Genomic DNA, 25,052 nt, shown 5'->3' with positions numbered 1-25,052 from the left:
TAACTGCAAAACCCATTTGGCACATCTGATATAGTGAAAATGATAAATCCACCCTTTAATTTCATATAACCCTTCCGAAATAATTCTATACAGGGGGTTAACTAGAGGTTCACAGACCCCGATGCAAACATCTGGCTTGGGCCCTCCCCACATCCATGGTCATATAGATATGCTGTCTCCAACAACGCACTCTTGTGCTCATGGTGCTATAAGCTGCCACAAGAGGTAAGGGCCCAATATTTTAGAGCAAGCGAGATCCAATCTGTCAGGTCAGCTCTTGCTTGCTTTTCTTTCCCCAGACGCTGTCAGTGCTATTACACACACCAACATCGACATTATGGGGATTTTAGGTCATGCTTTAAATTAACAATCTGCTGACATTGTGCATGTCGGCTGATCGTTGATTTAAAACATGACCTATTACATGACACTATTATCAGCCAAATACGGACGATAATTGCTTTGTGTAATAGTACCCTAAGGCTCAGGAAGAAATAGAGGAGCCCTAAGCGCAGGCACCTGTAGCCATACCTGTACATGCCTGGAGCTGAAGGTCCAGCAGCTGTAATGCTAATGTTGCCCTGCCCATAGCTACAATTAGTAAAAACAATCTATATAATCAATAGTTAAAATTGATTTATTGTTAACCCTTGTTGGTGAATAGCATAGGCAGATACCACATTGAGAGCAGGGGGTAACACACAGTTCTTATCTCCTCTATTCCTGTAAGTGCAGCCTCTTGTTTTATGACTTTACTTCTCTGTCCTCTAACCTGTGTGACACCTCTGCCCAAGGGTGTAGGGTGAAAAATGTCACCTTGGCCCCTCCTTTTTCTAGTCAGATTCAGTGAGAGGCAGAATAAATAGTTATCTCCTACTTATCTAAAAAAAAAACAGAAAAGAAATATAGTCTGTTATTGCTAGAAAATAAAAAATACTTCCATGCAGACATGATATGCCAGTGTATCTTGTAGTCAATCACTGGCCTCTGCAGTAGATGGCACAAGACGCCTGATGCCAGTGACTGGGCAGGTAATATCTGCAGGGAAATAAACAAAGGTGGCATAGAGAACCAGAGGGGCACTGGATATGGCAGGGATGAAGCAGGTGATCATAGGATACTGAAATTGTGCCAATCTGCCCCCCTACATCACTTCATTGTGCCACCGTACCCCCTTAAGTAATTTAATGCTACTGCCCCCCTACTGAGCCACTGTGTCCCAATATACAAAGCCACTGTCCCCCAATGTACTATACCACTGCCCCCGCTAATGTACTTTACCACTACCCCCACAATAAACAGTTTAACTGCTCCTTAATGTACTGCGCAAGCATGCACGAATGATGTATGTAACTGTCAACTAATGATGTGCCACCAAACCCAATTGAACTGTGCCACTGTCCCCTCTAATGTGCTGTGCCACTGTACTCTCTAAAGAACTATGCCACTGCCCTCTAATGTACTATACTACTTTTCCTATAATGTACTATACCACTGTCCCCTCTAATGTACTATACCACGTCCCTCCCAATATGCTGTATCACTGTCCCCTCTAATGTACTGTACCACTGTCATTTAATGTACTGTATCACTGTTCCCTCTAATGTACTGTACCACTGTCCCCTCTAATATACTGTACCACTGTCCCCTCTAATATACTGTGCTACTGTCCTCTAATGTACTGTACAACTGTCCTCTAATTTACTGTGCCACTGTCCTCTAATGTACTGTATCACTGTCCTCTTTAATGTACTGTATCACTGTCCTCTTTAATGTACTGTACAACTGTCCTCTAATGTACTGTGCCACTGTCATCTAATGTACTGTGCTACTGTCCTCTAATGTACTGTACAACTGTCCTCTAATTTACTGTGCCACTGTCCTCTAATGTACTGTATCACTGTCCTCTTTAATGTACTGTACAACTGTCCTCTAATGTACTGTGCCACTGTCCTCTAATGTACTGTGCTACTGTCCTCTAATGTACTGTACAACTGTCCTCTAATGTACTGTACAACTGTCCTCTAATTTACTGTACCACTGTTCTCTAATGTACTGTACCACTGTCCCCTCTAATGTACTATACCACTGTCCTCTAATGTACTGTACAACTGTCCTCTAATGTACTGTACCACTGTCTTCTAATGTACTGTACAACTGTTCTCTAATTTACTGTGCCACTGTCCTCTAATGTACTGTACCACTGTCCTCTAATGTACTGTATCACTGTCCTCTCAAATGTACTGTACCACTGTCCTCTAATGTACTGTGCCACTGTCCTCTTATGTACTGTACTTCCGTCTTCACTAATGTAGTTTACCATTGCCCTCTAATGTACTGTGCCACTGTTCCCTCTAATGTACTATGCCACTGCCCTAGGCTTTGCCTCTTTTGACCCTGCTGCCACAGATCATAGATTCACAGCACAGCACAGCAAATATTTCAACAGTTTTGAAGTTTCCAGCATCATAATGAATGATAATGCCAGGAGTTCCGAATTCCACTCTGTAGCAGATCATCCATGCACAGACTATTAATACGGAATGTGTGAATGTCCCCCTAGAATGCAACAGATTTATGAGACGGCCTGAGCCTCTGTGATAAGTCTGGTATATTCAATGACTGCCTAGTCTATGCCTGCGAGCCATATTTAGAGCTTGTACCACCATAGACACATGGCACTTAGGATGATTCCACAAGTGTCAAAATGATTTGCATGCAGTTTTTTCACCAACAGGCAGCAAAATGAGTTGAGGTGCCCATACACCTTCAATAGCTGACGGCCGAACGATTGCCTGGCCGTCAGTTATGTTGCCTGCCCATCAGCAGCATTCAACTAAAGGGAGAAATTGTTTTTTGTTTTGTTTTTTTCTTTTTTCCAAAGGCTACAGCATGGAAGAAGGAATTACATCAGATGTATAAATATATTGCTTTTTTTTTACTTCTTCAAGTGCAGCCCTCTCAACAATGCTGCTGCTCTAGGCACAGGACCACCAGTGCGTAATGGCAACTACAGCCCTGGGCATGGGCACAAATACTAAATCTCTGCAATGTTTCACTGTGGATAAAATTAGCCTCTGTATACCCAGCTTCATTACAGTGGGGCCAGGATTCCTCATTACAGCCTGGTGTATTTGCTGTGTGTGTGATCCTGCTGCCCAGCTGAGTGTAATGATGATGCCCAGTGCTGATTCATGGCTGCTGCCAGGACCATGCAGTTTGCTATGTAAACACTTGAGGGATCCACAGGTGTCTGCTGAGTCCTCCTTTGTCCTGTGCCCTGGGACTGTGAGAGTGCACTCCTCCTGCCTCCCCTCCCTAAGAGTGTGCAGACTGTACACAGGAGGAGGAGGAGGAGGAGGAGGAGGAGGAGGGATCCAGAAAGGCTCTTTTCCTGTTTCATTTGAAACACAAGACTCTGCCTTACCGGCTGGGCTGCCAAGTGCCCCCACCACCACCACCACCACCACCACTGCTGCTGCAAGTTTAGGCTCCTCTGAAGATGCACTGAATTTACTGTACTCACCATGCAGCTACCAGGATAGACTCTCAGGGACTTAAGGTGGCATCAGAACTCTGAAGCTTCCCAGGGACTACAAGGGACACCGGACTGTCAAGCTTCCCAGGGACTAGAGGAGACCCCAGACCCTGCTGTATCTCTGGGACTAGAGGAGACCCCAGACCCTGCTGTATCTCTGGGACTAGAGGAGACCCCAGACCCTGCTGTATCTCTGGGACTAGAGGAGACCCCAGACCCTGCTGTATCTCTGGGACTAGAGGAGACCCCAGACCCTGCTGCATCTTTGGGACTAGAGGAGACCCCAGACTCTGCTGCCTCCCAGGGTCTAGAGAAGACCCCAGACCCTGCTGTATCTCTGGGACTAGAGGAGACCCCAGACCCTGCTGCATCTTTGGGACTAGAGGAGACCCCAGACTCTGCTGTATCTCTGGGACTAGAGGAGACCCCAGACCCTGCTGTATCTCTGGGACTAGAGGAGACCCCAGACCCTGCTGTATCTCTGGGACTAGAGGAGACCCCAGACCCTGCTGCATCTTTGGGACTAGAGGAGACCCCAGACTCTGCTGCCTCCCAGGGTCTAGAGAAGACCCCAGACCCTGCTGTATCTCTGGGACTAGAGGAGACCCCAGACCCTGCTGCATCTCTGGGACTAGAGGAGACCCCAGACCCTGCTGCATCTTTGGGACTAGAGGAGACCCCAGACTCTGCTGCTTCCCAGGGTCTAGAGAAGACCCCAGACCCTGCTGTATCTATGGGACTATAGGGGACCCCAGACCCTGCTGTATCTCTGGGACTAGAGGAGACCCCAGACCCTGCTGCATCTCTGGGACTAGAGGAGACCCCAGGCTCTGCTGCTTCCCAGGGTCTAGAGAAGACCCCAGACCCTGCTGCATCTCTGAGACTATATGGGACCCCAGACCCTGCTGTATCTCTGGGACTAGAGGAGACCCCAGACCCTGCTGCATCTCTGGGACTAGAGGAGACCCCAGACCCTGCTGTATCTCTGGGACTAGAGGAGACCCCAGACCCTGCTGTATCTCTGGGACTAGAGGAGACCCCAGACCCTGCTGCATCTCTGGGACTAGAGGAGACCCCAGACCCTGCTGTATCTCGGGGACTAGAGGAGACCCCAGACCCTGCTGTATCTCTGGGACTATAGGAGACCCCAGACCCTGCTGTATCTCTGGGACTATAGGGGACCGCAGACCCTGCTGTATCTCTGGGACTAGAGGAGACCCCAGACCCTGCTGCATCTCTGGGACTATAGGGGACCTCCACCTCCTCCTCTTATGTCTATTCTGCTCCGGATCTCTCGCACTTTCCTTTTGTTGTTTCGGATCCAGAAGTGAAGAGTTCGGATTTGTGCCCCCTCAGTGATCACTGGTTCTTCTTATTGAGCCGGGTACTTTAATATGTGCCAGGAATACAAATGTAGGGCGTTCTCCATAAAGCCACAATAGGGCACTGTGTTGTGGATGCCCACCTCTCCATAGTGCCCATAGCTTCCTATGCTGCTCATGCCAGGTGGAAGGATCTGAAGGATCAGGTTACTGGGAATCACCCTGGAGTCATTGATTTCACAGGGACTGGTACTATACAGCTAATGTGATGCCCTTCCATCTGAGAACAGTGCAGCCCACCAGGCTGTGCAGGCTGGGCACCAGTGATGGGCACAAACCGCAGGATAGTTCATCGCTGGTGTTCACATCACTGCATGAGGTCAGCGTTTATTCTATGCTGCGGATCATCCACCAGCTGTCTGACCTCTCTCGCCATGCAGAGGACATCTTCACCAACATCCAGGGGCAGGCAGCCACCCTGGGGCAGCGCAGTGCCAGGCTCCAGCACCGCCTGGCATCCCTCCAGCAGACCCTAACCCACCTGGACCACAGGAAGGTGCCAGTCCGTAAGTAAACTCAGCTCCTGTCTCTTTGGTTACTTGAATACAAATCATGAAGACTATTGCCCCCTGTCTATGGAATGAGTCAGTGAGGTTGTGTGACAGCATAGGATGGTGCCATGACCCTGTTAGGGTCCTTCCTGCTAATATTATTACTATTGTTATTATTATCATTGTTATTACATTTGCAGACACAAAGCAGGTATTACTCAGAATTATTCCTCTCTAGCCCATCCCTGGCCACCTTGTCAGTCATGTAATTATGTCATTGCACCTTCTGCAACCCTGAATACACACCCACATACAAGCACACCTAGTTCTGGATTTCTATTTTTATTATTGCTTACCCTGCCACCCATATATGTAAGTCTTGGCCATGCCACCTGTCAATTAAAAGGGTACACCTAGACAATGAACATGTGACCTAGACATACAGGTCGTTGTATAAAATTCAGGCTTTGTTCACACATCAAAAAAAGAGTAAAGGCCGTTACAGCCGATAATCGTGCCGTGGAACAGAAGGCAATGATCAGCCAACATTGTTCTGATTGTTGCAGTCGTTTGTTTTTCAAACAACTGATATAGCAGCGATCTGTTGCTGTCGCCCCGAGGAACAGGAGCGGCGACAGCAGACCGCCACTATCCTCTATGGGCTGCCCGGACGATCTAGCTATCACCTGGGCAGCCCCCCCCACCCGCAGCTCCCCGTGGCCCCTCCCCGCAGCTCCCCGTGGCCCCTCCCGCACTCACCTGCTCGCTGCTGCTCGTTTGCTCCTCATAGTTGCCCCATGGAATAGGGCCTTTAGGCAGCTGCCTTTGCTATTTGAAAAGACATCCGTTATCGCTGTGTTGTTATTGATTTCAGTGCAATGCACTGAAGTCAATGGAATGACGGATGTCCAATGCGCACAGTGTATAAAATGATAGACATTGTCTGCGTGGACGTCAAAATTTGCTAACAACGGACTTTATTTTTTAGTTGTTCACACACAGTTCTTCTTTTTTCACCAACCTTACGGGGTCTTTACTATTAAATGTAATGGACTTCTCAATTAAAGACACACCCAAAGGCCAATCAGTCCACCTAACTAGAATAATGTACTAACAGTCATCATTGCACTGACAGGCGGCCAAACAGCGGACATCATTTTTTCATTTCAAAACCGGAGAGGAAAAAAACTAGTGTTAACATAGCCTCACACATTCAGTAGTTTTTCAGGAAGAAAAGAATCTGTATTGCATCGGTAATGCATATTTTTAAAGGATCAGCAAAAAAGGGAAAGGTGATTAATAAGTTGGAATGGTTTGAAGTGTCACTGTCATTTGTATGTCATGTTCAAAGTGTTTAGACCCTTACCGATTGGGAGAACAAACCTGGGGAAGACTGTGCTAAGCGCCTGGCTCCCTGTTACCTGGCATCAGTCGGGATCCAAAGGCTTACATAGGCAATCAGAGGGAGCCTGACTAATCTCATGACACAGAGCCAGGAGAGGACCGCCCTTAAAGGAGAAGTCAGCTGAGAATTTTTATTTAAGTATTGAATTGCCCCCCAAAAGTTATACAAATCACGAATATACACTTATTATGGGAAATTCTTATAAAGGGCTTTTTCCCCTGCACTTACTACTACATCAGGGCTTCACTTCCTGGATAACATGGTGATGTCACGACCAGACTCCCAGAGCTGTGCGGGCTGTGGCTGCTGGAGAGGATGATGGCAGGGGGACACTGAGGGACACAGGGCACTGGAGGGACACTGAGCATCCCTCTGCCATCATCCTCTCCAGCAGCCACAGCCCGCACAGCTCTGGGAGTCGGGTCGTGACAAAAATGACAGATCCAGAAAATTTATGGATGCTTTAATAGACTTCTGTGGGGTAATTTATGCCACAATTATAGTCCACACTAGAGCTTTTGTTTGCAGATGCAATTTTTGCGGATTGTGGATCTATAAATATACAGACAGTGTGAACAGCCCAATTGAAGTCAATGGGCCCTAAATTACGGAATGTGTGAATGTAGCCTTAGGTGGTGGTGTCACATGAGATGAGTGAAGGTGGGCTTATTAGGCATTTTGCTGATAACCCTGCCTATAGCAATGACTGCTGTCCATTTGTCTTTCTCTCAGCTTTTTGCTATCACTGCTGCCATTACTGGTATTACAGGTAATAGGACTATGTATAAGGAATTGCTGCTTATGCCCTTTTGTTGTTCTAGTCTCATAGTTGAACTAAAGGTAAAGTTACATTGTGCTGCTATGTAACATTTTCACTCTGGGACTGGGTGAGGTTCTGTGGAAATCGGGAAGTCATATAATACTTACAAAAATACATAAATGAACCTGTTTAATAGAAGTTGCCAGCATAGTGGTGAAAGCTAAACCGCATACCAGCAATAGCTGAAGGAGCAGGATCATGTTTTGGTCGCCTGCTTTCCTACTATTTTGTTCTCAGGTACATTTTTAACATAACTGACTAATGTAGCTCCCTCACCTTTCATTGAGGTTATATACTGGGTTACAGGACATGCATAAATCTTTCTACTACTGAAACATAATGGGAACATCAACATGCCACAGTCATCAACATGTTGCAGTTTTCTTTTAAAAATGCTGAATGTTCAAGAATGGAATGTTCAAGAAGAATTTAGAATTTCTATACCAAATAATGGTGTGTACATTCACACAGTGCCTACCCTTACGGTCATCCCATCCAAAACTATTATGTAGAATAATAATAATAATAATAACAATAATAACAATAACAATAATAATAATAATAATAATAATAATAATATCTGTCACATGAAATAGGTAGCAAAATGTATAGATACTATAAGGGGTAATGTATTAAGACGGTATTAGGATATTGTCCACCATATCCCCTTACAAGATGTATGTCACTGGGTTCAGGTTACTGACCTGGGCCTGGTAAGCCAGGACACCTGATGCAAACTAAACTTGTCAGGCCTCCATAAATATGGTGTTTAGTACGAACCCATACACACTATAATATATAGTGTGCTCACACTTGTGTGAAAGTGCTTACAGTACAACAGTTGAAATGTAAAAGCTATGCTGTGATTGGTTGCCTTGGGCAGCTTTTCTTTTAAAGGGGAACTCCGGTGAAATATTGTTTCTTTGAAATCAACAGGTGTCAGAAAGTTATGTAAATTCATAATTTACTTTTCTATTTAAAAATTTCCATTCTTCCAGTACTTATCAGCTGATGTATGTCCTGCAGGAAGTGCCACTTCTGTCCATGTCAAGAACTGTCCAGAGCTGAAGCAAATCCTCATAGAAAACGTATTATTATTCATTTTTAAAGCGCCCTTCCAGATTCCAGAGCACTATACAAGCGATAGGGTGTGACAAACAGAACATTACAAGATCAAAAACACATTACATAAGATAAATGGCAGACTGGTAGATGAGGAGAGAGTCCTGCTCTAGACAGATCCTGACATGCATAGAAGTGGCAGCAGAGAGCACTGTGTCAGACTGGAAAGAATACACCACTTTCTGCAGGACATACATCAGCTGATAGTACTGGATTTTAAAATAAAAGTAAATTACAAATCTATCTAACTTTCTGACACCAGTTGATTTGAAAGAATTTGTTTTTGTTGAAGAACCGTTTACGGCCATTTTTTCTGTGCCACTTATCAGACAGAATATAATCATCCTGTGAAATAGAAATTCACTTCAGTGGGAGCTGTGCTGCAGTAACTCCACCACTACACAATGAATGGAGCCAACTGATTCTGGCCATTCATTGTGTATATGCCAGAGACACAGCTCTGTTCAGCAGGGGTGATGGTGCTCCGCTGGTCAGACATTTAAGTGAAGCTGATCCTGTGGATAAAAGTTCCGGAAAACCCTTTTAATACAGATATTACTTTTGATCCAATATATTTCCTACGTTAAACTTGTGACTATAGCCTTGTATACAATAACAGGTACGGCCTTGCCTGTAAATTATTAAGTCTTATACAATTATTAGAAGCCTCAGAGAATGTATGGGATCAAAGCAGCAGGTTGGTGATTATGATCTCTATACATGTCCCAGCATGGTAAACATGTGAGAAGGTACATATAGCTGACAGCATTATGTCCGCTATAATAATGAAGTGTTTCTCACAAGTGATGATGTTGTAATAATATTATATCTAAATGTTTTCTCAAACATATGAATTAGGGGGAAAAATCTTTTAAATCAACTGGTGTCAGAAAGTTAGATAAATTTGTAATTTAATTCTATTTAAAATTTTCAAACCTTCCAGTACTTATCAGCTGCTGTATGACCTGCAGGAAGTGGTGTATTCTTTCCAGTCTGACACAGGAATTTGCTACAGCTCTGGACAGTTCCTGACACAGACAGAGGTGGCAGCAAAGAGCACTGTGTCAGACTGAAAAGAATACACCACTTCCTGCAGGACATACAGCAGCTGTATCGGAAGACTGGAGATTTTTTAAATAGAAGAGTAAATTACAAATCTATAAAACTCTCTGGCACTAATTGACATGAAAACGCCATAGTAACCCTTTAACAGTAATTCATAGTGCTATGCATACAGCTATACATACGTACATTTCTCTTCTCTGGTAGCTGTCTGGGCCCCCTATCCACCAATATGATTGTGTTACTATAAGGGCCAATCCTGCCCTTCTTTTTAACCAGTAAATGTAAGAGCTAACAAGGTTGTATCCGACTGGTAAATGATCATTGAGTTACATACAGAAAACAAGGTGTGGTTACTTGTGGAAAGCAGCTGACACCACAATTCATTGTGGGATGGGAGCTACTGGCAGAAAGCTTAACCAGCATACCTTGACCACAGGACCCCGCGATGGAAAGTCTAGAATTTCGATGCATGTATTTTCACAGGTGCAGGAAATTATCCCAGTCCCATAAAAGATTGGGATTTGGAGTCCTTTCCCCTCATAACATGCGAAGAATGTAGCAATGGAAAAACGGCAGATAAATATCCTCAGCATGTGTATTAGAAAAATAAACCCGAAGGGCGGACGAGGAGCAGGGTGTTCTGCATGCTTAGTATTATCCCCTAGCAGGATGTGCCTGGCTGGTCCGGAGGACAGTGCTCTGTGTGTAGAAGAGCATGCTTTACATGGATTCATCCTGCACAGATTAATTATAGGTCTCTGAAAAGACATCAATTTCAGAAGCTAAACCCCTCCAACCACTTCAAAGAGGAGGAACAAAACTAAGCCAAATGACTATTAGACAGCTCTGTAGTGCAGAGTCAGTGTAGGGTGAGATATTGTGGGCTTGGAAGAGGGGTTTTATATTACTGCTCATCAGCCAAGATTAAGGGATTACTGTGAAATCACAATCACTGGCTCTGTATACCTATGTGTCGAATCTATATGGCTAATAGAAGAAAACATGGATACTTGCTAAAAGTATACTCACCTTACTTAAGAACTTCCCTGTGTCAAACTGATCTTTTTGGCCGTCAAAAGCACTTTCTATCTTATACCTTATTGCTGGCCCTGTGGAAGGAATGCATCACTTTGTGCAGGACATGCAGCAGCTGATAAGTACTGGAAGACAGGAAATGTTTAAATAGGAGTAAATTACAATTCTATATATAGCTTTCTGACACCAGTTAATTTAAAAGAAAAAAAAATTCCTGAGTACCCCTTTAAGTATCAGAATCTGTATGTAGCCACATCATCCCATTTATCCTGTTGCTTCTACATGTTATATATATATTTAAAGTGCCCCGTAAAAATAAAAATTTCAGTTTTACCCATGGGGGATTCCAACTTTGACCTATACTTTTACTGGAGACATGACTATGAGGTTGTTAGAAAACGTACAGTCAAAAAGGATATCGTTCCATTGGATGGATGATGTGTCCGAACAGTTACTGACATAGGGCCACAACTATGGTAAGTAGAGGTTAGACATCAGTAAGCATTGTTAGGTACACTATGTAAAGGGCTAAAGGCTAAAATGTGGCACATTGTGATCAGTGTCTCTTCAGTAGGATTTATTGCTTTACAATGAAGTGATCAAGTTGCAGTCCTTTCATTGATTTAATGGAGCAGCTGAAATGTTCATCCCAGCATTTGTTTGCCCAAAGTCACCTCTGTCCCTTTGGAACAATCACTTAATGATGGGTCACTTTGTTGTTTTTGACGGTTTTTCAAGTCTGGGCATTGTAACATCTGTGACTTTACAGGTCATCTACATCCGACCATTATACTATTGATCCATGACAACTTAACCGGATTTCTTGTAGAAATTACTTTATGATCTGCTATAAGAAAACATGAGATCTCTTGTCTATCTATCTACTATCTATCATCTATCTAACTGGTGCCTCCGTTCTTACCTTACTGCCACTATTCCTTGGTAATATGGATGCCTGAGCCTAAGGCTACCCTATACTATGCACTAGTCAGAGACAACCCACAGCTCTCATGATTTGGAGAAGCATTTCTCTATCCTATGTATTATAAGGGGCGCAGTTCTATTCCATCTCACCAAACTTAATTTTCTGCCTATTTGATGAATGAAAGGCTGCAGTGTATATCACAACTTCTGCTGGGACTTAAAATGGAAAACTGAAAATCCACTCCTCTGTATAAAAAATATTACAGCTGCTCGACCCTGCCCAAGCTCTATATACTGATACCTGGATGTTCTGTATTTGGGTAGAAGCAGATAAGTGCAGCACAGTGGGTCAGTTACATGGTTCTAGTCCCAGAATTCCCTTGACTCCATTGGGCGATGGATAAAAGCTTTGTAGTGCATTGCTTTCATTTCCCTTAGGAAAGTCTATTCATTTTTACACTTTCCTAATCCAATTTAATACAAAAATATAAAAAGGAGCCAAAAACCTTGTGCCCTGTTGTGGAACATGTTTGTTAACATGAGAATGGAGAGCCGCCTGCAGCAGATGTTTGTTCTAGTACTAAGAGAGGGAATGGAATATCCAGGTGTGAACAGCTGCTCTGTGACCTTGGAGCGTGCAGGAGGGTGAGAATCTCTGTCCATGTGTGATATGTGTGATAGGAAAGAAGAGAAAGTGTCACTTTATTCTACCTCTGCAGACTGCTGGGTTGCATCCGCCTCACACTACTACTATATACTACTGCTTTATGCAGTCCAACCTAGTAGGAGAGCGCAGCAGGTCCATACACCTCGCCTTGTTACAGTCATCTTTAGCAATCCACAAATTTATGAAGGATCTTTCGCATTATTTTTTTTTTTTGGACTAGATTATATGGTATAGTAGGCTGTGTTATTCTAAGGCCGCATTCACACATTCTGTGTTCTGCACAAGGACTTCTCCCCCACCAGGGCAGCATCTGTGATAAGATACTGGGAGCGGGGGAACTGTATGCAGATGTGCTTTGCTGTAATGACCGCTGATTCATTACAGCACGGCGCAAATGAATACAGTTCCCCCGCTCCCAGCATCTAATTACAGATGCTGCCTGGGCGGAGGGGTCCGTTACATGCATTCCACGTCCGTGTTCTCTGTAGAACACGTAACGTGTAAATGCGGACTTATAGTAACTGGACTCTTAAGGAAAGGTACAGAAGTGTGGACAGATCCTAAAACTTGTCCAAGATAAACAGAATGTTAATAAATAGTATTACCAGCTTAAAGGGGAACTATCAGCAGGTTAGATGAATCTTACCTGCTGATACCCCACTATTGTGCAGGAGATGCTGAGGAGGAAGGTCTGTCTGCTCCACGGTCTAGTAAGAACATTAGGAGCACTGACCCGCCCCAAAGCGCCAATCAACCCCTTTCTAATCAATGGAGCAGGCCAGATCGTCAATATGTGGGTGGGGCAGTGCTCCTAACGGTCTTACAGGACCATGGAGCAAAGAACTAACTGAACAGTGCAGAGGAGGAAGGTAAGATACATACCTTAATCCTTGGTGTCTCCTGCGCAATAGGGAGCTATCAGCAGGTTAGATTCATCTAACCTGTTGATAGTTCTCCTTTAAAGGACAACTCCAGCGCTCAGCACAAAAAAAAGAATAGACAAAAAAACATATTTATTACACTCACCTGCACTGCGTCTGTCTCCGTTTGAATTTCCTATAACTGATATAACTGAAAACCGAACAGTTATTGAATGTGTATAGAAGCCTTTAAGCATGGGCATGCACTTTAGATAACATTCTCTCCTCATTTTCTACATACAAGGAAAAGGAGACTATCCAGCATGAGGTCCATAAAAAACTGGTTCTTTATTAGTGTTGAATCCATAAAAATTACATATAGTTAGTAGAAAAAAATCGTCTACGCTATTTCACTGTATTTATTATGGTCGCTTGACACAGATCGCACTACCCTGTATCTAAAGTTAATGAATGGTGTCACATTGTGACTGGGACGGAACAGTCACTGCCATAAATGCAAAATAGTCTTGTGACAGCAAGTCACAGACAAGCTGGACAAAATATTTTGGTTGCTCGACCCTGACTGACTATTCTTTTCATATGGCAAAGAGTTTTGTGTGTATTATTTGTCACAAAAGTTTTAGAAATTTTATAGGGGTTATTAAGGACTAGAAAAACTTTCTTGCAAAAACAGCACCGCCCCTGTCTTCAGGTTGTGCAAGGTATTCAACTCCAAAAATGAGGGCCGGAAAGATGCTGTGTCTGGCAGAAAGCAGCCATGGTTTTCTAATCCTAAACAAACCCCTTCAAAAAAGTGTGTATCTTTCAGTTCATAAAGGTCATGTCTGTCCATGACTCATATAGAAGTTCATCAAGGAGTATTCAGTGATAGTTATATGACTTCAAATAGACCTTGTGCAGTAGCAAAGGGGCAAAGGTTTGCTGAGTTCTGTAGGGGCACACATCATGGAAATAAAAGGATCTGCCTCATGTTGTGTTCATCAGCTGCTTCCGGTTGGGTAATGTCCTTGACTTTGTTTATAGAACTGAGCTCCTGCACATCCTGCGCCATGAAAAAGGGAGTTAAATCTTGTCAAATCACAATATATATATATATATATATATATATATATATATATATATATACATCATAGTAAAAGTCACAGTCCTTGTAGTTTAAGAACTAGATATAATTATGTATAGGATTACGATAAAAAAACATCTGCTACCAGTGTGGCAGAACCGCACAGATATGATAATACATTGTATAGACACATCTATGTAACTTTTAATAGAAAACAATCCTTCCTTATGTGGAGTTCCCCTTTAACTTTCTGACACCAGTTGATTTATTTTTTTTTCAGTGGAGTACCCCTTTAAAGGGATTTCTAAGAATATAGAAATACCACTTACAGGTTTTTTTGTGGTTCCATGAAGTAAAAATAATCATAATCTAAATTTAATAGTTATTATATAAATATTGAAATATTCTTGTAGATAAATTGAGCCTGAAATCTGCAGACTTTAAGCTGACCATAGATGCATCCATAGTATGTCAATGTGATTGATAACTGCATTATATTTATGCTAAAAAGGATGGCTTCCTGGTGTCCGTGCCTGCTGAAGGGAGAGCACCATGATAATATCTTATAATGCTGGCTAACAGCTGACTTAAGGTTTTAAATGTTGAAACTTGCATCCTGTTGACAAGAACAAACAAGTACATAGTAATGGGGATTGTGTTCTTTAGATAGGCAGTGGGCATGTTCTAGAGGGGATGACATTATAGTCAGCTGACTGCTCATGTAACATGACTTTCTCACAGCACTGTAAATATAGTGAATATACAGTGGGCTCGTGTGCATGGTAAGTATGATGGCTTCTGTATAGACTGGGACCATGACTGCTATACTGGATCCAATTGTAAACTAATAATCCTGTCAGATGCTATTGGGTTATAATGGGATCCAGAAAGGGACATATAGGACACTCATAAATGTCTGCTGGGAGTGCAACCATCAATATTATCATCTTTGGTGTCCTAGCAGGTGAACTCCCATTGATCATGATAACAAGAGTCGGACCCCATCAATCATGTATCATCTCACCTGCAAATACATCCGTGTTCTTTGTGGGAAAATTCCTTTAAAGCGTATTTACCACCAGGTACATCGCTTTAAGTTTTTTACATGAATAGACCAGCGGCGGCACAGAGATGCTGGTGCCATGGTCCTTTTTTTGAACCGCAGCCCAATTCCTGCGCACAGGCATCCCAATTCCGCAGCCCAATTCCTGGAGGCGGGCGGCATCCCTGTGTTGGCGCTGGTATATTCATGTAAAAAAACTTAAAGCAATGTACCTGATTTGCACTTTCACTTAAAGAGGTGAAAAAAATTCTTCCAAATTGACTAGTGTCAGAAATTCTCAGGTCTTGTAAATATATATTATCAGCGGCTGTATGTCCTGCAGAAAGTGGTGTATTCTTCCCAGTCTAACACAGTGCTCTCTGCTGTCCCCTCTGTCCATGACAAGAACTGTCCAGAGCAATAGCCAATCCCTCTCCTACTCTGGACAATTCCTGACATCGACAGAGGTGGCAGCAGAGAGCACTGTGTCAGACTGAAAAGAAAACACCACTTCCTGCAGGACATACATCAGCTGATAAGTACTGGAAGACTTGAGATATTTAAGTAGAAGTAAATTACAAACCTATATAACTTTCTAAAAACAGTTGATCTGAAAGAAGATTTTTTTTTTTTGCCTAAGTACCCCTGTTGACACTTTTACCAACTGATAGAACCAGTTGGGTGAAGCACAAAGTTAAGCAATTCTCTCCCTATCTTTCTGCAGGAGATGGGCTCCACAGACTTACTACAGATGCTGCCTCTTGCAGCAGGCAGGGAGACAGGGAGAGAAGCGTTTAGCCAATCGCTTCTCCCTGCTTTTTCAGGAAACGAATCTTAGCCCCCAAACCCCAACCAATTAAAGTTTTAAACATGTCTCTATGACATGTCAAGTGACATTTTAAGGTTTACCTAGGTGTTCTGGTATGGCGAGCATAGATCTGCAGACTGACAGAAATGCCAGTGTACACAGAAGCCACATTTCTGAACTGTCCAGCATCATATCAGGGGCCATTGGTTATGTTGGTTTCCACCCAGTTTTTCCTGATATTTTGCCATATCGAGCAAAAGAGATAACAGCTAAAACCTGGGACATCGGCATTAATGTATACAATTCCCTTCTTATCACACAGTATGTTACAGTATTCCAGAATGTTTGCAGTGTGTTCTCCAAAGGAATGCTGTGGGATTGAGGGTAACCTTGGTTCTCATACCCAGTGGGGTGGGATGGCGTTCCTAGCAAGTAACAAGTTTTAGAACTCATTCTAGTTACATGTCTCATTCTTACAGCTGATCAAGTGAAGGGAATGGATCCTGCATGTGTGGCTTTCTTCTAGGTTTAAGAATGTGATAAGTTTATTTTTTGCTGTTTTAGATGACAGTATTCAGAAAACCTATCTTCAGTGCAAGGGGCCCACAACCAAACTCAAATATGACACCGGGCACCAACTATGCAGTACAGCCCTTGTTGCCTCAGTACTATTGAAGTATCTGTGTATGAATGTGCACAGGCATATAACAGTAGCACACATCAATCTCTGTTCTTTCTAGGGCCCAGTTCATGTGTCTGTGGCCGTTTTTACAGTTTCTTGTCTGTAAAAAAAAAAATCATACTCACCTGCTGCAGGCTGCAGTGGTGCGCTCCTCTGACTTTTCCTTCGCTCTTCTGGCACTGAGTGACGTCAATGCTGGGGCGGAAGTAGCAGCCTCTTGTGTTCTGAGGTATAATGCTGCCTACCGCCACAGGATTGATTGATGGGCCAGGAGCCAATGGCTAATTAGGAGCGTGTATAGTTAAAGGGCCAATGTCAGCACCCAGTAGGACTTGCCAAGGTGCTGGCGCTGGCCCAGGCTACCATGAAATGCATCCGGAATTCTGTACAGATTCCAGGTGTACATCTGTAGCTGTCCGGAATTCTGGATGGCCCCATAGGATTCTACGGGGCATCCATGCCGGATTTCCAGATAGTTCCTATATTTTCCTGAGCTGTTTTTCGGCACAGACGCCTTTCAGGAAAAATACTGAAGGATATCCATGCTGAATAGAATCCTATGGTTCTGGAAATTTATCTGCACTTGCTGATAAAAATCTGGATAAATTAAACAAACGTGTAGAGGGAACTGAAGACGTGATATGGTCACTGACCTAAACCCAAGTATGTGCACAGTATATATGTAGATGTTTTTGAGTAAGAAATGATACCAGCATGTATATGGACATGGCGAGAACATATATATCCTGACCTCTGTATGACACATCTATGACAGATAGGATGATTATGTGGCTCATCACATTAGGCAATGCTTCTCAGTTATCTTATCTGGTTGTGAACAAAAGAAATTGGTAAATAACAAATTCAGCTCTGCTACATGCAAGGCCGCTGGTGTTGTTAAGTGTCCAATTATTCCTATTCATTGAGAAGGGTTTGTCACTTCAGCCTAGCATCTGCTTCGCCTTTTGCCGCTCAGACCTGGCGCTGGTGGTGGCAGCAGATGGGTGTCAGGGAAGAAGAGCGCAGCTGGACTTGTGTAGAGACTCAGCAGGACAGCGCAAGCTGCGGCTTTTGTTCTGTCTGTATTGGGGAGGATTAAGAAAAAAAGAAAAACCATCATAACTAAGCATGTGTCCTGAAAGAAGCCGCTAATAGCATGGAAAGAAACAAAGCGTAGACTGGGAGTATTATGCCTCTGGGGACACGCTGCTCAATACGGCTGAGTCACGGGACAGGCACAGCTCATTCATCCGGCATAAAGGGGGGAGAATGCACAGACCAGGAGATGCTGATGGGGTTAGTCAGGTTCCAGCATTAGGATGAAGCACCAGAGATGTCTGCAGAAAATAGTTCAACGGTTAAGTGTAGTGTTGATGATGTTCAGACATGTATACAGATCCAGGGTTATATTGTGGAGTGTGAAATTGTGTTGCTGCCAAAATATCTCTGACCAGTGAAAGCATGGATGCCGCAGGACCTCGAAGGCTGTGACGTCCATTATTACTGGATTTTACTGCATCGCCATCATGTTATAGAGCAGGAAGAGCTGAGCAGATTGGTATAGATCTTTGTGGGAAAAGATTCAGTATAACTTTTAACATGTTGATTGAAATCTTTGGTCATTCTGTGTCAATGGGGAACTCCAGCTCAATTTTTTTTCTTTCAGCTGGTTTAAGAAAGTTATATAGATTTGTAAATTTTAAAATCTCCAGTCTTCTAGTACTTATCAGCTGCTGTATGTTCAGCAGGAAGTGGTAGATTTGTTCCAGTCTGACACAGTTCTCTCTGCTACCACCTCTGTCCATGTCAGGAACTGTCCAGAGCAGCAGTAAATAAAAAAATCAATGGACTAAAATTAGTTTGACTATATACTCTTTTCAACAGAATTTTCCATTTTTTTTCACTGTAATTGCAAACAGAATGAACCAATCAGTTTTGCCTTGAATCATTTTCACAGCTTATAGCCATTCAGAATTTTATGTGAAAAGACTAATAAAATCTTGCATTCTATTACTTATACATAAGGAGAGCTGACCTGGCGTCAACTCTAATATTGACCTCCATGTTATCACTATTGTGATGAATCCCCCTAGTAGGAGATTCCAGGCATCCAAAGCGTTTTTCTTGATAATTTATCTCCTTAACAGTTTTGGATCACATCCTCTTTGGAGGCTTTGTACTTCTGACAAGATTGAGTTGATGGAGCGTTTGAAGGGATTAAGATTTCCCTCCAAGTCTTAACTTTCCAGTGTAAAATGAAATAAAGGACTATGGCAGAGAAAGGTGATAAGCAGACAAGAGTGGGTGCTCGCCTAAGCAATCGCAGCATTTTCGTCTATTGTCTTGCTTTTCAGCATACCGCACATAGGTTGGTTGGCAGGAGTTTTTATTGCAGAGTTGCAGCCAAGTGATGGTAAGCTTGGGGCAGTTATTTGGTATGGTCACAAGCTGAGCAATGTCCTGGGGCATTTATTTAGTAACAGACAGACCACATTCAGGTACTAAACATCCACAATTTAGTTGAGTTTGAATGTGCTCATGCACATAAAGGGGTACTCCAGCAAAGAAAAAAAATCTTTCTAATCAACTTTCCAGTCTGACACAGTGCTGTCTGCTGCCACCTCTTTCTATGTCAGGAACATTCAAAGTAGTAGCAAATCTCCATAGAAAACCTCTCCTGCTCTGGGCACTTCCTGACATGGACAGAGGTAGCAGCAGAGAGCACTGTGTCAGACTAGAAAGAATACACCACTTCCTGCAGGACATACAGCAGCTGATAAGTACTGGAAGCCTGGAGATTTTTAATAGAAGTAAATTACAAATCTAAATAACTTTCTCACACCAGTTGATTTGAAAATAAATAATAATAATTTTGCCAGCGTACTCCTTTTTAATCATTTTGTAACAAGCCCTAAATTTAAAAACTCAAAGAAAAGGGTTAGTTTTAGCCGATTCTTTTAATCTTTTCCTAAAGGAAAACTCTGTTTATTTTGTCCCGTTATACAATTGGAAGAAGTTATTTATGAAAGTGTAATACCAAGCCTAAGTGATTCTGCAAATGACTTTTTAACAAGAGCCTCGAAACAAAGGGGCCGAGTATTTTCCCTTTGATTGTTCAGTTAATAAAAGTTAACAAACAGGCTGGTTGACAGCTCGACAGCTACTGTTTCACTTAGCCCCCCTCCGCCTATTTCCTTACATTGCGTGATTGGATGTTATACAGTATAAGAAAAGTAAATGGGTGGAAGTGAATACTAATGGATTGAAAAAAAAATCTATATCTAACTATATTTAGCAACAGCAAAGCAAGGAAGCAGCACTTCATGGGTTAAACGTGATGGGTGAAGGAAGATCCCAAACCTCCCAGTTCAGTTATAAACTGGTAAGCAGAAATCACAGAGCTAGTAGTGGTTAAAGCCATGGTGATGTGAGGATATTGCAGGGATACTGTAGCATGAGTGATGTGGAAGCAGTGTATGGAAGCCATTGTAGATACTAGGCTCCCCTCTCTAACATTAGAGATAAAGCCCGCAGAGGGGAAATGTATTGAAAATCCCATATACATGTTACAATGGTACTTCAGTTTTCAAACTACCCTTAACTCAAACAGTTCAGTTCTCAAACAATATTTTCAAGGAAAGTTTGCTTCATTTCTCGAACTCTTGCTCGGTTCTCAAACACTTTTTTGGCGCCCAGTCTTGGATTATAGTAATACCTCGGTGTTCAAACCCATCAGAACTCAAAGTGTTTGGTATTCAAACGTCTTTCAAGCATGGATTGTGGGTTGTACCTGGTGAGTTTAGCACTGGTGAGGCTTCACAGTACTGTATAAGATTGCTGGAGTGCACTACTGTACTGTTGCCGGTTTTGTTTAGCATTTTTTTGTCATGATTGTACTATACAGTATAGGGCTGGGTTCACACTATTTCAGTCAGTATTGTGGTCCTCATATTGCAACCAAAACCAGGAGTGGATTAAAAACACAGAAAGGCTCTGTCCACAAAATGTTGAAATTGAGTGGATGGCCGCCATATAACAGTAAATAACTGCCATTATTTCAATATAACAGCCGTTGCTTTAAAATAACAGCAAATATTTGCCATTAAATGGCGCCATCCACTCAAATTCAACATTGTGTGAACAGAGCTTTTCTGTGTTTTCAATCCACTCCTGGTTTTGGTTGCAATATGAGGACCACAATACTGACTGAAATATACGTAGTGTGAACCCAGCCTAGCACTGTACTGTACTGTAGGGATTAAACTGGGCACTTTGCAATGTAATAAATGAGTATTGTAGGTAATTATTGGTGGGTGGAACCAATTAAACACATTGACATTATTTCCTATGGGAAGACACTGCTCTGTTCTCAAACTGCCTTCCTAAACCAATTAAGTTCAAGAACATAGGTTCCACTGTATATAATAGCTAGAAATAGTTCTACACCTCATGTACACACAGGACACTGGAAATCACTGATGAGGCTGTAAAATTACAAAATCGCACATACTCACCTCACCCATGCCAGGGCTGGTCGCACTCTCCCTGCTTTGCTGATGACGTTGAGAACCTACTGCCGCATCAGTGATTGGCTGCAGTGTGTTTGGAACTGGCCGAGCAGGGAACGTAATTGGTGAAATGCACAGAGGAACCAGGGAGATCAGAGCACAGACCCTATAGTTTGTTGGTTACTTAAACCAGAGAATCCCTTTAAGAATGGAAAACCATACTATACTGGGTATAATCTAGTTAACTTGAATGCATATCATGTAGCTTTGGATTTGTTTAAAAGAATTTACACTGACTGCCGGGTGGCCATTTTGATACATAAATGTGGCCTTGTCAATGGGCCCTTTGTACATATTAACCTTCCTTCACAAATTCCTTATCTACAATTCATTGTTTCCAGTAGTAAACCCCAGCCCTGGTTGTTTCATCTACATCTTCAGGTCAGATAAGAAGTAAAAAAAAGATCAGGGCCTCAGCTTCAATGCAATAACAAGAAGCTGCTGGTTCTAGTGTAATAAAGTTATACTGTTTAGTTGTTTACTTTACATAAAGTATTGCATTTTTTTCATATATTATTCATTAAAGTGTACCTGTCGCAATTTTTTTTTTTTTAATCAACAGGAGTTGTGATAACAAGCTGTTTTGCAATATACTCACTTTCCTTATTTATAAGTTTTCTATGTTGAAATCAACGCTGTTCATATATTCAAACTGCAGCCCATGCTCCCTCCATGCTGATATTTGGTCTTTTCTCTGTTCCAAAAAAGAGACCAAACACAGGAAGTCCCAGTTCATCATGCAGGTTGTATATTTTGCTGTTTGGCCCCCTATTCGTGCAATGATGACTGTTGGTACATTATTCTTGCTAAGGTGGACTGATTGGCCTTTGGGTGGTGCGTCTTTAATTGAAAAGTCCATTGAATTTTATTGTAAAAACAGTGAAAGGCCGGTGGAAAAAGAAGAACTGTGTATTAACAAATAAATATTTCCAGTGTTTGCAAAAGACGTCAGAAAATAATTGACACGATAATTATTTTGACGTCCCTGCCAACAAGGTCTGTCATTTTATTCATTGTGTGCATTGGACGTCTGTCATCTCATTGACTTCAATGCATTGAAATCAAATAAATGGTAGCAATAAACTGTTTTTTTTAATCTTTTTTTGACGTTGTGTAAACATAGCCTAAGACTTGTTGAGAAAAGACCAAATATTAGCATGGAGGGAGCATGGACCACAGGACGGGCAACACCTGCCCCTAGCAACCAATTACAGCTCAGCTTTCATCTCTGGGAAAATGAAAGAGAAGCTGTGATTGGTTGCTGTGGGCAACCAGTCTAAATTTTACACCCTTTGATAAATCCCCGCCCCCCCAAGTGTCCATATGTATAACGCTGATTTAAAATGAAATAAAATAAAGAGACTATATTAGAAAACTATTTGCAGTAACATCCCCAGTTATCTAGTGGTGTGGATTACACTGCAAGTAATTATAATTTTTAGGAAATGACGAGGAAATCAAATGGATATTATGCCTCCTGGAAATTGTTCAGAGGAGACTGCCATTGTTATTTAGAGACGTGCTCACATGACCACAAGGCTCTTCTGGCTGACGGTGGTTGGCGCGGCCATTTTTTTTTTTTTTTTGACGGATCTGGAGGCAGCTGTCTTTACCCATAAGCTGTTGCTAGGTGTCCTATTCTCTTCCAACAAAAACCCATTGCAGGTCGAAGATTCCTGGACTGCTGTACTATCTGTCATTGTTATCAGGTCTTCATACATACACTGCATACAGTGAACGTGTTCTCGGTTATAAATGTTGTAATGGAGAGCATCAGGTCTTGTGTTCTCTCGATCATCTAAGTTCTTCACTTTCTTGTATCTTATTTATCAGACTATACTAAGTCATGTAGAAACATCAGCTTCAGGAATGGACTATACTCCTCTAAGAGGACAGGAAGAAAAAATACATTGTTTTTGAGTGAGCATTTGTGGCCTGGGCCGCTGCCCGGAGCGCGCTGTTTAGGGCAGCACTTCTCAGTGTGTTGGTGTCCAGCTCTGCTCTCTGTGCAGTCATCTCATGAAGGCCGTGGGTTGGTAATTGAATTAAAGCACAAATTAAAATGCTCTGCACACATCCTAGGGATCGCTGCCAGAGAAGACTGTGGGAATATTATTAGTTTAGCGCTTTGTCATGTGCTTTACATTATGTTTGAAAACATAGTATATTCTTTTACCACTAGAATTGTGAACTGTTAGTTATGACATCTATACTGGTTTACAGAATACTTTTCTTCTGGTATGAACATTATTTACAGTTTTCCTGTTGTTTCAGGTAACTTCTCAGGGTAAGGTGTTCTGTGTGTACGAGGCCAAGCACTATTTGTGGACATTATATAACTAGTTGTGACATTTTTCAGCAGTATAGGCAGACAACTGCCAATCAGTGGTTGGTGGGAAGAGAGAGCTGGTGCTTATGAATATCAAGGACTACTGAGCACACGCACATAATAGAGAGGACTACCAATTGTCCCCGTTATTCAGAAGGATATCTCTGAATCAGCTGCACAGAATAATAATAAGGAGCTGGTCCTGTCACACATAAACGCCGTGATCACTGTGGCCCATCATTAATGGTAAGGGGTCGGCTGCTGATAGTCCTCACCCGCTATTTATAGCTACACAGCTACACACAGTACACAGCGGTGTACAGGTATGACATGGGTAATCACCGCATCGTACCACATGGGTCTTCTGGGGGTTAATGTGTGCCTTTAACCCCTTAAGTGCTGTGATCTATAGCATTCACATTGTTTAAGGAAGCCAGTAACAGGGAAGTACCTGTCACTGACTGATTGCAGGGGTCCTGATCACTTTCCCTGACAGACCGAGGAAGAATACTTAACTCCATCCTGTTGGATCGGCAAACTTTCTTCTCGTTTGGTCTGCCTCAGGCAAAGCAACGATAATACTGTTCAGTGCTGTGCAGTGGCATAGCATTGATCTGTATAAGCAATCTAATGATTGCAGGTAATAGTCCCCTAGGGATTATATATATATATATATATATATATATATATATATATATATATATATATATATATATATAAAAACTCTCCCCCAATAAAAGTTACAATTTCCCTCTTTCCCAGTATACAAAAGAAAATATGTAAATAAATTATTGTGTTTGGCATCATAGCGTGCAGAGTTTTCAGATCTAATAAACTATAACACTTATGGGGGAGATTTATCAAAGGGTGTAAATATACTCTGGTGTAAACTGCCCACAGGGCTTTTTTTTATCAGGAAGCCTGAAAACATCTAGGGACAGGCCCTTTTAAATAGAAGCTATTTTATCAGCTGTTATCAGAGTATATGTGACCTAAAACAACAAACATCTGAATGAGGCACTATAGATGTCTCCAAACCCAATGATATTCATTACATACTGTGAACGGACAGTAAAAAGGAAGACCGTTCAAACTTAGGAAGTGTTTTGTAAATCACAAGATAATGTTAATCTTGTCATAGTTATTCCCCTGCTTCAACCTGGTAAGGATTGCCTTGAGTTACAGTGTCCATAAGAACAATGGCTATAATGTAGCATATACAGGATGATG

At 42.3% G+C, this 25,052-nt stretch overlaps 1 protein-coding gene across 2 annotated transcripts in view; it reads left to right on the top strand.

Moving 5' to 3' along the window:
* Window positions 1-4,112: 4,112 nt before the first annotated feature.
* Window positions 4,113-25,052, top strand: part of NHSL1 (NHS like 1) — a 157,507-nt gene continuing 136,567 nt past the window's right edge. For both annotated transcript variants that reach the window (XM_069975016.1, XM_069975014.1), the window contains exon 1: window positions 4,113-5,426. In XM_069975016.1, coding sequence (XP_069831117.1) covers window positions 5,129-5,426 — 298 coding nt within the window. In that variant the 5' untranslated portion in view covers window positions 4,113-5,128. The remainder of the gene's footprint in view (window positions 5,427-25,052) is intronic.

The sequence above is a fragment of the Dendropsophus ebraccatus genome, chromosome 6, assembly GCF_027789765.1.
Source record: "Dendropsophus ebraccatus isolate aDenEbr1 chromosome 6, aDenEbr1.pat, whole genome shotgun sequence".
NCBI classification, from domain to species: domain Eukaryota; kingdom Metazoa; phylum Chordata; class Amphibia; order Anura; family Hylidae; genus Dendropsophus; species Dendropsophus ebraccatus.
This window is presented reverse-complemented; position numbering and strand designations above follow the sequence as displayed.